The 14,954-nt window shown below is 36.4% G+C and overlaps 1 protein-coding gene across 14 annotated transcripts in view; it reads left to right on the forward strand.

Annotated features, from left to right (window-relative positions):
• Positions 1 to 14,954, forward strand: part of ADD1 (adducin 1) — a 63,616-nt gene that overhangs the window by 43,693 nt on the left and 4,969 nt on the right. For 2 of the 14 annotated variants that reach the window (XM_063337187.1, XM_063337189.1), the window contains exons 11-16: positions 2,628 to 2,729; positions 4,542 to 4,631; positions 5,509 to 5,601; positions 11,369 to 11,525; positions 13,622 to 13,717; positions 14,480 to 14,514. In XM_063337187.1, coding sequence (XP_063193257.1) covers positions 2,628 to 2,729; positions 4,542 to 4,631; positions 5,509 to 5,601; positions 11,369 to 11,525; positions 13,622 to 13,717; positions 14,480 to 14,514 — 573 coding nt within the window. Of the gene's footprint in view, positions 1 to 2,627; positions 2,730 to 4,541; positions 4,632 to 4,731; positions 4,750 to 5,508; positions 5,602 to 11,368; positions 11,526 to 12,438; positions 12,814 to 13,621; positions 13,718 to 14,479; positions 14,515 to 14,954 lie in introns of those variants that run through there. The other 12 variants (XM_063337178.1, XM_063337179.1, XM_063337181.1 and 9 more) reach the window with 8 other exon arrangements.

The raw sequence follows: 14,954 nt of genomic DNA on the forward strand, positions 1-14,954 counted from the left end.
TTTGTATGAGTATATATAAAAATAATCAAATTTTTCTACCCTCTGTTACATATACCAACTTAATTTGCAAGCCCTTTGCAACCCTCGCTATGTACAAGAGGATAGAATTGATTTCAAAGTATTTAAGTCTTGGATTTTTTTTCCTTAAGCAGTTTTTCTTATCTAGTTTCTCAGCTCCTTTTCCTGTCCTGTTTACTATACCTTTGTCTACCCCAAAGCCTCTGAGTGTTCAGAACCAGCTGCCTTCTGCATGTAGTGTTGCATGTAAGTAGATGGCCATAAATGGAAAGTCTTTCCTAAAATATCAGCTGGGTGCGGCATGACTAAAGTGCAGCTCAGGCCATCAGCAGGCACTAATCGATAGATTCTGCAACCGGTGCTTTTTTTTTGTTTATCAATGCTGCTTACAGTTAAATTTTGCACTGAAAGATATGTTAATTGAAAAGCAAAGGTATCAAATGCTTTCAAATGGAGATCAGTAGATGCTGGTGTATAATGTGGTTTTGATATTTTCTTGGGTATATTCAGAGCACCTAAAATGTAGACAGGGATTTGCACGCATACAACCTTTTGTAACGATTGACTTCAAGCTCAACTATAGTAGTTCACTAGTACTTCAGTAGAGGTACCACGTATAGTAGTGGTATGGTTACAGGTGAGTCTTAAAAAAAATAAAACTAGTGCTCTTGAAAAGGAAAAAAATACACAGTATTTTTTTCCAGAACACCTCTTCATTCTTATTTACCCCTACAAAACTATGCTTCACCTCTGAACGCATTCAGAGTTCTCTATAGTTTGAATGCTTTTATGGAATGATTACTCAGGCAATGTGCATACTAAAATATATAGTGTTAATGTGTAGAAAGCCCTGAAAAAACAGGATCTCCATCTCTGGTATTTTTGTGGTGGTCTTTTTTGTTTAAGAAATTAATATATATGTATATTGTTTGTACTATCAAGATTTTACTAAACTCAAGTATAGTTTTGCCTTGATTGGAAGAAAGCTTAAAGCTATTCATATGTTTGGAGCAGTTTGTGCTTTTCAACGTTAGCTCACAAAGTGGGTAGTATTTTATATTTGAAATTATCAGTGAAAGATGGAAGCAAAATTCCTGCTCAGAAACTAGTCTTGTTTAATGATATACTGGAGGAATAGAAAATCTCATACAGTATAACAGGTTTGTGTAATTAAATCTTTTTTAATGCTTGTTATTAACCTAAAGAATAAGTAGCTTGTTATGATGAGGTTGTTTTTATATATGTTTTGACTAAAAACTATCTTTAATAAAAAGCTGGAGTAGTTTTTATCTGAGAAGATAATCATCAGTGAGTATTTCACAGCTCCATGTTCATTCCATTTTTTACTTTACAGTTGCAAAACATTTTAAAATTTTGTTGCTTTTTGAAGTTTGACAGTTTCTGGCTATCTTATTGTTTCTTGAAGTTACTCAGGAAAAAACGCATAGCATTTGCTCTATAAACAGGTTTGCTTTACTGTTCGGTGCATTTTCTATGCAATAGCAATTGGAAATTAGGACACCGCATATAATAAACATATCAAGATAAAGAGTTAGTTGTGCATCAAATTAAACAGAGCTCCATACTAAATGCACTGATCAAATAAAGCAACCTTCTATGAAGAACCCATGAAGCGCTTAAAGTTTGTGTTTGGGATATTTTTGTAACCTTTTAAGCTATGAGTTATAAAATATTCGACATCACCAAACTGTTCCTCTAGGTTGCTGTGCTGATACAGCTGTTTATTTGTGCAGAAACTAATTCTGGAAACAGAACATTTTGCTGAAGTAGCTTGTTTTAATGCAAAACTTTGGTGATGCCCACTCTTGCTTCACAGTACAGAATCATTCACTAAACCTGGTTAGTGACATCACATTGCTTTTCATACTTCTGTCATCTTATGCTTTAAGTTTGCTTTGATGTTTGTTGGGTATCGGAGGATTGAATCAATGATCTCTCTGTCTCTCTCGTGCTATTTTGTAAAAACATCCAGTGCAGAAAATGAAAATGGCAGGAACAGGGTTTTACAGCTCGTGTCTTAGATCTTGCTGTACTTCTGTTTGGGTAAGGAATAGTGTCCTTTTTAAACAAATATGAACCCACTGTGAAATTTCTGATACAAATGTCCTTAAAAATAAGTAATTATATTGGAGTTTTTCTACTCATGTATTAATATGTCTCTTCATAAAGTGAGAAGTAGAGAGTTTTTCGAAACAAGCAACACTGCAGTTGTCAGTGTGGTCAAGTGCCCAGAAAAACAGCTTAGAAAAACCTTTCAGTCTCCATAATCTCGGAATTGCACATAGCTGTAGTAATTGCATCATTTAGGGTGGAAGTTATTTGCAAGTTAACTGGCTTTCTAGTTTTTGTTGTTGTTACTAGCTTGACTTAATGGAATGATTCTGATACGTATAAATGTATCTGAAGGTACAGTTTATATTACTGGAGAAAGCAACTTAAATACTCTTAGGAATGAATAGAAGAATACAATCATTGGTTCAGTTCTCTGCTATGTATAATGCATGATCAACTGTTTTGTAAATTTGCTGCTCTGAGTGTCCATAGCCATTACAGCAATTCTGACTGTTCAACTGTTCTTGGTATTACAGTGGACTAAAGAGGATGGACATAGAACTGCCACCTCTGCCGTCCCTAACCTGTTTGTTCCATTGAACACCAATCCAAAGGAGGTCCAAGAAATGAGGAACAAGGTTTGTAATAGCAGTAAAATAACTTTTTTTTTTTTTTGGTCATCACTACAATTAAGTTGTGTACTTGTAATGAACAAACTTACTTTGCTATAGTGAAATTTTGGGAGTTCAGTTAACACAGCTCTGGTATTGCCCTGCCCCTTTATAACTAGGTACTGAAACAATTCTAAACTCATCTAGGAAAGAGATGGTATTACTTTCCGCTGTATGAAGACTTCCATTGTCTTTTATTTTGTTACTGTCAGACCAGTTGCTGGATACTTCTGAAACAGCCACCACTGATTTTATGGTAGTAATTCTCAGTTCCCTGAGTTCATAGTTTTACATTAGTGACCTGTTTTCCAGTTTTAGTTTCACCAGTTGAAATTGTAGCCTAGACAAAGAAGTCTACGGATCTCTCTCCATATTATAATTTATTATATTATAATATCCTGTGATTGATGCAGATTTTTTTTTTGGCTTTTGAAACTGCGTGTTAATCTTTTTGAGATGACCAAGCAGTTAATTTTCCAGAATTTCAGATCTTCTTGTCAACAATCTGCCAACAGGAAAGCATTGAATGCATTGGGGTTTTTTCACTTTATTTCTTTTAAAGTATAAAACATGCACTGGTGTCTTGTTAATACTTAACTTGTTCTGGATTGTTTTGCTACTTCTGACTGGTGGCCATATGGAATATGGGAGTTAGCATTATGTCACAGGAAAGCAGGAATACTGGTTTTTGCTAAAATAATTCATATAAGGTTGACAGAGCTTTTGCTTTTCCTGACTCGGCACTGTAAAATAAATAATCTCTTGAAATGAGAAATCTGGCGAAATTGCCAAGCAGTTTCTTGGTGTTTGAAACACAAATACCGCTGTAGTAAAAGCTTGAATGAAGCGACTAAGAGGAAAGAAGTAAAACTTCAAACTTTATACTTTCCTTATGACAAGAAGGGTAGTAAACTAGAAACAAGTACAGATGATGCACAATCTTCATACTTTCTGAAATACGAAGTATTAATAATTCCTTGAGTTTCTATATTTGTATGCATGTGTATTTATATAAGTTGAATGTTCTTTTTAAGTGTAAAGTGGAGGTCTTTCTGGATGTATGCTTTTTTTCTTCATTTATCTTAGAACAAGAACCAGAATATTTTAGAAATAAATTTTGAGTCGGTTGTTATGAATTCTTTACCACTGTAGGATATCTAATTTAAATCAATAATACCTAGATTTAAATATGCACTTTTTGTTTCCATCTTGCGGGTGGAAAGAACTGGGAGGTATTTAGGATGCAACAGAAGGGATGTGTTTGAGTACTCCAGGGTCAGCTTATGCATAGAAAAATATTTATATGTCCTTTTGAGAATATGGTCCTGAGTACATGCAAAAATTGAATGTTGTGCAGTATTTTACAGTAAGTTCTGTTGGAAGATGATACTGTGGTGCAGTAGGCTAGTGTCAGAAACCTGTAAATGATTGGTCAAGTACAACAGACTTACGTAAATATGACTTCTGTGCTTCTCACTTTTCGTGTTGTCTGTTGCCTGATCTGTAGCGTTTTACCATGAGCCAGTACTAAAAAGCAGAGGACCGTACCTGCCGTGGTACTTAGAGACTAAATTCTGAGAAATGTGAGGAAACAGCTAGGAACCTGAGCACATATATTCAAGTGGAGTTTATAGGCACGGCTTTATTTGATGGGTAGGGCCATAGCAGTCGACACTAGTTGCAGCCTTTTGGCAGGTTCACCCACCCCTTTTTCAAATATGAAAATGTGGTTAACTTTTCTCTTGTTCATGTGACTGTATTCTACTGCTTCCTTTACAGATCCGAGAGCAAAATCTACAAGATATTAAAACCGCAGGCCCTCAATCACAGGTTCTTTCAGGGGTAGTTGTGGACAGGAGTCTTGTACAGGTGAGAGTATAAAATGCCTCAAACTATAGCTTGAAGTTAATCTACAATATCCTCTGCTTTCACCTAATATATCACTATAAAATTATTCTTTAATTGGCAGAGAGTAACTGTTTATAAGGTAAGTCTTAGAGGTAACACCATTGTCTTTGCGAGAGTGCTCAGGATCAGAAGTTTAAGAGGCTTCAGCCGTGTAGCCCAAGCATGTCTGTGGAGGATGCTTTGTGGTTGTGGGGTTTTTTTTTTGGTTTTTTTTTTTGCTGAATGTAATGCATGAAATTCAGAAGGCTTATTTATATGGGTTAGATTCTTGTTCAAAACTAGTTGGGCTTTGTGACAACTTTTTGTTTGTTTGTTTTCCAAGTTTATGTACCTTGAAGTATTAATACTGGGCACAGCAGGCTCACTGTGGGGCAGTAGTGTTGTGTGTTAAATATGTTTTATCATGCTTCATAGTATTTTATTTAAAGAGCACTTTGGAAAAAAAAAGCTATTTTACATCAATAAAACTTAAAAGCAATATATCTGGATATACAAATGACTTTGAATCTATGAATCATAGCTCAAAGTAAAGTAAGAATTAGAGCTATACGGTATACTGTATAGTCGAATGGCTTTAAAGCTCTATATATCTGAGTGCTTTAACTGCCACAGATAAGTATTTTCTGATATACTTTTAAAAGTTTGGCAAGTCTTATCATGACCATAGCATTATTCATGTTCGGTGTCATAATGTGTTGCATGTCAATTCATTGTCATTTGCAATTTTATCTACCAGTTACTGTTTCTTTGCATGTTTTTAGCAAGCATCATAATGCTTTTGTTTGATGTTTTAAAGCCTGGGCTCGGTTTGCTCTGTTTACTGAATTTACTGTTGCAGGATGCTCCCCTCTCAGACTGTACGGAATCTATTGAAGGGCTCGATCTCACAGAGCAGGCCTTTAGTCCCGCTAAATCTCTGTCTGTTAGAAAGGTACTGCCCTGTCATACTGCTCTAAATACTGTTGTTCACCCTTCATTTTACCTCTTCCTTACCCTGCCCTTTCCCTCTGTTAGTTAATGATTTGGCTAGAAAAGAAAAATAGATGGATCTCCAAATTATGTATACGTAACTATACAAGCAGTTACTTTACCCTGCTAAAGTATCTTTGAAGGATTTTGATCTTTTTCTTTGTCTGTAGAAGCTGGTGAGGAAACACTTTTGGTGTTAAGGTGCTGATTAGGTTCTGCATATAGTGGGTTTCTTTGCGCATGCTATTAGTGTTGAATTACTCTAATTTGAGATCCATTTTGAGTTAGCTTAAACTCAGCCTGAGTACATCAGTGTAATTCCGAAGATATCCACATGCTCAGAGTGTGCCATGCTGACAACAGTTGACTTTTGATCCTAGACGTCTTGTTTCCTTAAAACTTCCTGTGGTTATCTACAGGAGTTGCTGAGTAATGCCCCCCCACACTTCCAAAATCAGTTGGCTTTCAAACATATAATCATGCTTGTGCTTATGTATGTAAAATAGAGAATAAATTAAAGGGATGTGTGTAGAGTTGGGGTGGGCAGTCCTCTGAGGCCGAGTAAACAGGAACAGTTTGCACATTGGAAACAATCTCTCCTTAGCTGTATTTCTCTCCCAGGTTTTGGAGTTTCTTAGAGGTGACCTAACAGGGAAGCGCAGTGTGTAAATGAGCATCGGTGTCTCTTCTGCTCCAGTATTTTATCTTAAAGATTCTTAAATCTTGAGTTAGGTTGTGCCTAACATATCATTATCAGAATAGCTTTCCCATCAAAAACCAGAATACTTTGAATTACATCATAGTTGCCAATTTCATGACTTTACAACACTTTGTAGTGTAATGAGCCAGTTTAGATTACAGATAGTTGTATCATACTGAGAATTTGATGATGTTTTTCAGATTACAGTTTGTTTTATCCATATTCTGAAAGGAAAAATAATAAAATCCTATTTCCAGAATTAAGATGAAAAATAGAACAAAGCCAAATTCGTCCAAATAGTGCTTGCCTTTTATTCTCTGCTTAATAATAGTGTTCAATGGATAGTCATCCATTGCTGCCAACACAGGCAGTTTCTTTCATTGATGATGTGCAAGGTATCTTTCAAGTATTATTCTTGAGCATCATCTTTCTATAAAAGTAGTCAAATATTTTACATGGATTTTTGTAGATGGCAAGGAGCCAACAAAAGGTCTGTTGGTTATATCATTTTGGCTAGTATAATATTAGAGTTTAGATGTCCAAATGATGTATTTCCTTTTTGTGCAGTCATGAAAGTGCTTTCCTCCTGAAATACTGTGTGAAATTAGATCCCAATGTTAATGCCAGTAGGAGTGGCCTATATCATGATTTTTATTACCTTAATATGGCTTGTGACCTGAATGCTTAATAATTTCCTGTTAGGGGGTAAAAAAACCACAAACCACCACCACCAAAAAAAAAAAACAACAAAAAACCAACAAAACACAAAACCACCACAAAAATACCCAATGAACCAAGCAACAACAACAAAACAGAGAAATTTTCTAGGAAGATCATGCCAAAATCAGTCATGTATTGCGGAACAACAAGCAAATCTCATGATGCCCACATAAACCTCACATGAAACTTCGAATAAAACTTTGAAGGGGACCTATACCTCAAGGACTTAAGGACTTTTAGGTACCAGATAATTACAAGTTCTCAGCTGACAAATTCTTTGACACTTGATTACAGTTAAAGTAAAAAGTGCCATCTGATGGCAGCAATGCTTAAAATGTGCTATGTTTTCAGTTAACACAGAGATTTCTATCAAATACTGATGCACACTATTTTGGATGAAAAAATTCCTGTTTGTGTACTGTATGCATGTAATGCTTTGAGTGTTCTGTGCCTATGGCTGCAGTAGTAAATACTCCGTTTTGCCTTGTCACTTGCTTTGTCCATGTTCTGAGGAGTCCTGGCCATGTTGCAACAGAAGTTCCTTGTGCATCATGTAATTTTATTCGTGTTATAGACTTGGTCAACTAACCTTCTGCTGCAGTCTTGGCTGAATGAGAGGAAATGTTGGTTATTCTTATCAATGACCATTTTGCAATGTGATTTAAAAAAAAAAAATAAAAAAAAAATCACATGAATTTTCAAGAATTTTAAGTACAATGGGAATCGCCCATTTCCTGTCTCTCCCTTTAGAATGGAAATTATGTGGCTTTGTTCTTCAGGAAGAGCCTCTCAGTTCTGCCCCAGAGGTGGCACTGTGTTTTAACGGTGACTTCTACATGAACAGTACTTTAAGAATCTTGGGGTTTTTGGATAAAGGCACTGCACTCAATGCCAGATTGTATTAAGAGCAATGGTTAACTTTAGACAATTATTATGAACCTACTGTCTAATTAAGAGAAAAGTTGGCATGTAAAGTGCCAGTTTTGCTCATATCTATCCCTGGGAACAAGATGAAGTGCTTGCCTGTTAAACGATGGTTAGCTCATAGCAGTTTTGAATTTCTCTCTGAAAGCGAAATTTTGTGGAGAAGCTGTAACAAGGCTTGATAATCTAAAATTTCCTTGTAGGGTATGTGAGGTGCAAGTTTAGTATGAAGCTGTATTGTATATCATTAGGTATAAATTAATTTCCCTTTGGATCTTTGTGGGGAAGTATGTCCCTACAGAATTCTCAGAAGTGAAAATATATTCTGTCCATGAACGTAATCTATCCATCCTTTCTTACAGTGGGGGAAATGTTGTTGATATTCAGGTGCTTACAAGTGCAATCAAACTTCAAGTGGTCATCACAATAGTACTAGAATCATCATCAAAATAATACTAGTATCAGCATAATCCAGATGAAATCACTAGAATAGTAGTTTTTTTGCGTGTCATCTTGTGTTGAAGCAGAGTGCCATTCTTTCATATGGGAATTCATTCCCTCTCTACAGGTTCTCTAATACCTGAAGCAGCTCCACACCAATTTTCTTGTTCTATTTTTCTGAATGTTCATAGGAATCTCCAAGTGGCATGGACAGGTTCATATCTCAGCAAAGTCTTGTCTACTTTCATGTCATGTTTAACAATCTAAAATATGTCTTGTACTGTCTTTTTAGTCCTTTATGCTCATTTTCCTTCTGTCCCGTGTTACTCTCTTCATTTTGTTACTCTCTCCTGTTGTTTTCCCCATAGAGTCAGTCCCTCTAATTTATAATTTCATTAGTGGTCTTTGAACTGCTTCCATATTATTGATACTGCACAAAACTGGATGTGTTAATCTGGAAACAGCTTTTATCAGATCAAAAGCTTGCCTTTCTGGTCTCTTGTGTGATTCTTCTGCTTATGCAGTCTAAAAACACAAGTGCTTTTTCTTTGTAATACATAATCCATTTACTGTCGTTGCCCCTGATCTTTTTCAATATTATTTCTCTTGTGTCAAAGATACTCAATTAGTAAAAACACTGTTTGCATTGATGGTGGGTATGTTTTTTGTGTGTGTTTGGGTTTGGTTTGGCTTTTTTTTTTTAATTTAGTAAATGTGATAAGCTTTGATGCGCTGCTTTTATTCCCAGTAGTTAACAAAGGTACTCTGGTTAAGCAAGAGAAGACAGAATGCCAGTGCGCTAGTGATCTTGCCGCAATCTGCATGTCTTGCTCTTTGTCATTATTAAATCAACAGGCATTGAGTAAAATTTCATTTCATGTGAAAGTTGTTCTACCCAGTCATTTTGGATTTAACTTGCAGACAAGATTCGAAGATTCTTAAACATTCCAGGGATACCAGTGTGCACTGTGCATCTTGTTCCTCTGTTGACTTTTGTAATCCTAGAAAACTCTAGAAACTATGCCCAAGATCAGCGCTTTACAAGCCCCTGCTACTTACTGCTGAGTTTCAGTTAAAACTACATATTTAGTGTGAGGGGTGGGCAGAGATAGAGAGGGAAATACAGAATTGTCATGGGTGCCAATTTGCTGCCATCATTAAAAGCTGGGACCTGTAGTTTTGGGAGTGGTTTACATTTTCTACAAAACAATTAGGATTTGTACGAAAGTTGATGGTTTTGTGACATTTTAATGCATTATCCTGTAAGAAAAGCCATGACGATCAAATTGGAGGTTTTCTGATATTAAAACAGCTGCTGCTTAATGGAAATAGTTGAGAAAAGACTTTCGACGTTCTACTGACATTCTCCATCTGAGAAAAGAGTTCCTCTTGTTTTATGGAGAAATGTAGGCAATCTATAATGTCTTAGAGATGTTTCCTCTCCTGCAGTTCCTTTCAGGATCTTGCAGTGGAGACTTGTGTTGCTTGTTCTTCAGTACTTCTGGCTGGTGTTTGCTTCCTGAAGAGCAGCATCGATTCTAACAACCAGCTGTTCTTACCTCCCTGGGTTGCTCTAGACCAGATTCCTAGAGATCTCTCGTGAGGCTTTTGGAAATATCTAAGTGCTCTTGTCTGTGTTCCATCTGGACATTTTTGTCTGTCACCTTTTTGGTGCTGACAACTTGTCCGTAGCAGCTCTTAGCATTCAGAACAGTACTCTGTCTAATTTCATCTTTACTTTCACTTGATGGACAAGCATGAGATCTTCACTGTATGGGCATTGAAAGGAATGTTTGTCTCTTTGTTTGGGTGCTATTTATTTTTGAACTCTGCTTTTAATGCTTTCTTTTAAATATTGGTACAAATAACATTTGAATATGAAAGATTACTTGGGCCAGTCAGTAACCCTACTTACTTGGTAATGGAATTCAAATACCTCTTTTCAACAACAAAGACAATTCTAGTATCACAATGGCACAAGGCACAGACCACACATCAGTCATTTCCAAACTAGTGTCAGTAGAGTTCTGTGTACACAATGAAAAACCCAAATGGTTAAACAAGTCACTTGAAAGATACAGCAGCACACCAGGCAAGCATGTTCCGTACTTGTGGCAATGAAAAGCCAATGGATTTAGTCTTTAATTAGAGAAGAAAAATTAAAAATCTTGGCATTAGAGAATCTCTGATGCAGCTGCTCTTGTCCATTGGACTTTACTGTACTTAGAATTGCTAATGTTTTATTTGTATAACTTTTTATCTAGCTTGCATGACAGATGTTATAGATGTAAATATGCTAACTTGTGTAAGATTACAGTTAACCTTAATTACTTAAAAATTGCTTGTCATAATGTGTTAATCTAGTGTATACAGAACACATACAAGATGGCTTTTTACTATAACATCTGTTAGATGTTATGTAGTAGCTACTAGAAATGGCTTTTCCCTTACTAAAAAAAAAAAAACTAAAACAAAACCCAAACCATAAATAAAATGCAATATGAGCTGAGTCCTGTGAACTTGGACAGGTATCCTGTGCTGAAGTTGCCGTGCAGTTGGGCCTGGTATCCTGTTTCTTTCGTGGGGAGAAAAAGAAACTTGATACTTCTGTGACTTCAAATATGATTCAGCTAGACTCTTCCGCTGCTGTTTGATTTACTGCTTGATGGTGGATATTCCCTGGTGGAAACACTGATGTGTCTGTCCAAGTAATTAATGAGACCTATTTTCTCCTTTATATTAACCTGCTGTCAATTAAATTTAAAAAAAATAATAATGAAATAGTTCTGTAATAGATTTTTTTTTTTAATTGAAAAGAAAATAAATGTAGCATTTTTCAGATTATCTTTTTGTTTTGTTTTTGGTTGCTTTGTAGCCTCTGTACTTCTCAGGCTTCTGCAAGTTACTGCTCAATTACAGATGTATCTTCATTTTCTTTGGTCAGGGAGAACTGGTGACTGCGTCAAAGGCAATAATTGAGAAAGAATATCAACCAAAAGTCATAGTGAGCACAACAGGACCAAATCCCTTCAATAAACTCACCGATCGAGAACTGGAAGAATATCGCAAAGAAGTAGAAAGAAAGCAGAAGGGACCAGAAGGTTGGTTTCTCTGTGCTTTTTCTGCAATAACAGAAATTTCTATAATAACAGCAAGTTTATTACTAATTGGAAGGTGGGTTACCTTCAAAAGCCGTGGATAAATTATTCAAGTTTTCTGTGTTTCTTTTTTTTCCAGTGTGAATTAAACATTTAAAAAGCATAATGCAGGTAAAATGTGTGATCTAAGTACTAATGGAGTATTCCATAAAATGTGTAGATCTTATTTTAAAAATTATCCTGGTAGACAAACTGGGGTGTTTGGTATGGCCAGTTACTGCTGCTATTAGGAATTTGAAAGCTTGAACATCAGTCAGAAAATTTTTAGGTACTGCAAAGTATTGTGGATTGTTCCGCTTTGTTTCCTTTAGCGCTAGAGATAGTCTTGGGTGAGAGAATGGTGTTGCATTTTAGCAGCAAAACTGCAGTTTTCTCACTCACTGAAAATTGTGGATTGAGAAATCCATTGAATGGGGAAGATACAGAACAACATTTCGTTGTTACTTGGAAATGGCACATCCCGGGGACTTCCCGCAAAACAGACTTTCTAAATAATCGTAGAATTATGAGAGAATCGTGCTGTAAAAAGAGATCATTGCTGCATCTGAAGTGGTTGTCCTGCTTTACTGCTCTATAGTTTTAAGGGATGATATTTACAACACTTGTCTGTTGTTAGATTTTGAATTTGAATGATGCGGGAACCAGAAGTGCTGTTTCTTTTGCAGTGTGTGCTCCCACCTTCTGCTTTTTGATAAGACAATGCAGACATTTTGATAAGACAGTAAGACAAAGCCATTGTAGAGTGTATGTGTTCAGCTAATCAAGTACTGGACTGTGTGGGGTGGGATACTCTGCTGTTATGCCTGTGTAACTGTGTACGTTTATTCTCTGAGTAACATTGCTACATCCTTCTTAGATAAGATATCAAAATATGGAGAGACTGTGTTACTGAGGCAGACACCAGCTGGGGAACAGAGTACATGGCTTAGAAATCAGACCATCAGTGAGCAAAATACATCAGATAAAAAATCTCTGGATTTGAAAGGCAGATCCAAAACCTTTGAAGGAACAGATACGAAGACTTTACAGGATCGTGACGTATCATCACTGTCTAAATCTTTAGATAACACTCAGTTTGCTGCTGCATGGGTTTCTTGTCAGACCATGCAGCAAGTCATCACACACCTTAATGGAGAAGAGCCAGATGGGCAGAAGTCCTCCCATAAGGAATTTCATACTGCAGTGATCAAAGCACTAAGGTCCGATCCTGACCTTTTGGCTGAGGCCTCAGGTATTACTAATACGGTACAGTTGGGCTTGCAATCTAAGGAACAACCTCTTTACCTGCACCGTTTGGAGATTCTGTCAGTTGTCTCTCATCTGTGGGACTGATTTCACTTTTAATTGTCTAGGTGAACTGTACGGAACAGTGTTTTAATACTGTTCCTGATATACGGTGTACTCTATTAATGTTTTCCTTTGGATCTAGGGCTGTTTAAACCTGGAAGCAAGGGGGACCCTCCTTACTAATAACAAATATGCGAACCACTGTGAAATCTGTTTTGAATCATTTAATTACTGCATGTTTCTCTGGTTGTCTGTGCAGTCTTCTTTTCTTTTGGGACGCAATTTTGTTGACCCCAAGTTTCAGCAATACAAAGCAAGCAAAAGAGCATTATCTTGTGTCGGTCTAATAGCATTTCCCTCCCCCATATTTGTTTATAGCTTCCATGTGCCTTTTTCTTCAGAAGTTTTCTTTAGAACAGCGTGATAAACCAATTCATAAGCAATTACATCATTCATGCCCTCTTAAGAAGAAAAGGAAAAAAAAAAAAAAACAAAAACAACAAACAAACCAAACAAAAAAACCCAAAACACAACACCACAGAGCAGAACTGTGAGTTGAACAGTTTTGTTAATATAAAACCATCACTTAATTTTCTTTTGCTTGTTTTGGTATCATTTAATATCCTGGCAGAATTTTGATTCAGAAAAACGTATTCCTATCTTGTGTGCATGGAGCAAAAGGACGCTTTCGTTTTCTCCCATGCTGTAAGGTTTTGTCTGCCTTTTTAATTTCTCTTTGTCTACATCTGCAGAACCTTCAGAAGACGGCAGGGAACAGAAAGAGAGAAGTCTCCCTGATCCCACTTCAGCCCGCACTCCTCCCAGTACGCCGATTAAAATAGAGGAAGGTATGTTCTTCTGATCTGGGGGCCAGGGGGAAACCAGTAACTGCATCATTAGTGACTGACGCATGAAAATATATGAACTAGTATCTAATAAAGGTAAATTATTTCTTGTATCTTATTTTTATACTACCTAAAATATACCACACTGAACTGAACACACTGAGTGTAAGAGGAGTTATGTTTACAATAATAAAGAAGTGTGCATTAATATAAAGATAAATTCTCATCTCTTCAGAATTGCCTTGTCATCTCTTGGTGTTTCTCAACTGATTTAGCCTTTTGTACGTTTTCTGCGAGAAATAATTGCTCTTACGAAATGAAATGGTGTCTTATGGTGAACCAGACACAAATGTAGATGCCTTGGTAAATCTCCTTCACTGATTGCACATTTCTTAAACATTATTGTACTTGGATTACACCTCAGTAAATATTTTTTCCAGCTCAATTTGAATCTAAATATCATTATTTGTTCACCTTACATAGTAGTTTTAACTAAAATGAGAGCAGAACTGGGAAAATCTACCATTTCCTCGAAAAAGGAGAAAATAACAATCTTGAACAGGTGTAATCTAATTCTTGTCTTGTTTCTTTTACCTTGTACATTGGATATATCACTTGTCCGTTAGTCTTCCATTCACTACTTCATCTCATTCTGTTTTCTATAAGAATGGTGGCAACCATTCTTCTAATTTAACACAATGGCTGTGATGAATGCATAGATTCTCTACTTGTGCTTTTTTCTTCTTGTGGCTGCGTTACAAACAGGAGATGGATATGCTAAAGAGTACCTGTTACCATAGTAAGTATCATTCCATACTCTGACCTGCTTTTGTGCTTTGCTTCACTCTGGCATCTTTGTTTACTAAGATTTTTTTGTTGGGTTTGCTTTTTTTTTTTCCCTTAAAGCAGGCTTTTTCAGTTGAAACGCTGATTTCTTTAGTTCTTGATTTCATGAAATTCTAGATAGTTACAGATATTATGTTAAAATGCGCTCCCCCTTTGAAAGACACTGTGAAAGTGGCATCATGTGTCTCCATATCCGTGTGTCTGATTCCTCAGTTTTAAAAGGAATAGTCTGAAGTTGTCTTTCAGATATAGCTGAAACAGGTCTGGGAGTTTCTGCCCCAACACTTTGCTGCCACCTACACAACTCAGACCTGGTAATGAGATAGGAAGGCAGTTCCTAATCTATTCCAGTGCAAAAGTGACATTGATTTAAACTTAGCCAGCACCCTTCTGC

The sequence above is a fragment of the Chroicocephalus ridibundus genome, chromosome 5, assembly GCF_963924245.1.
Source record: "Chroicocephalus ridibundus chromosome 5, bChrRid1.1, whole genome shotgun sequence".
NCBI lineage: Eukaryota > Metazoa > Chordata > Aves > Charadriiformes > Laridae > Chroicocephalus > Chroicocephalus ridibundus.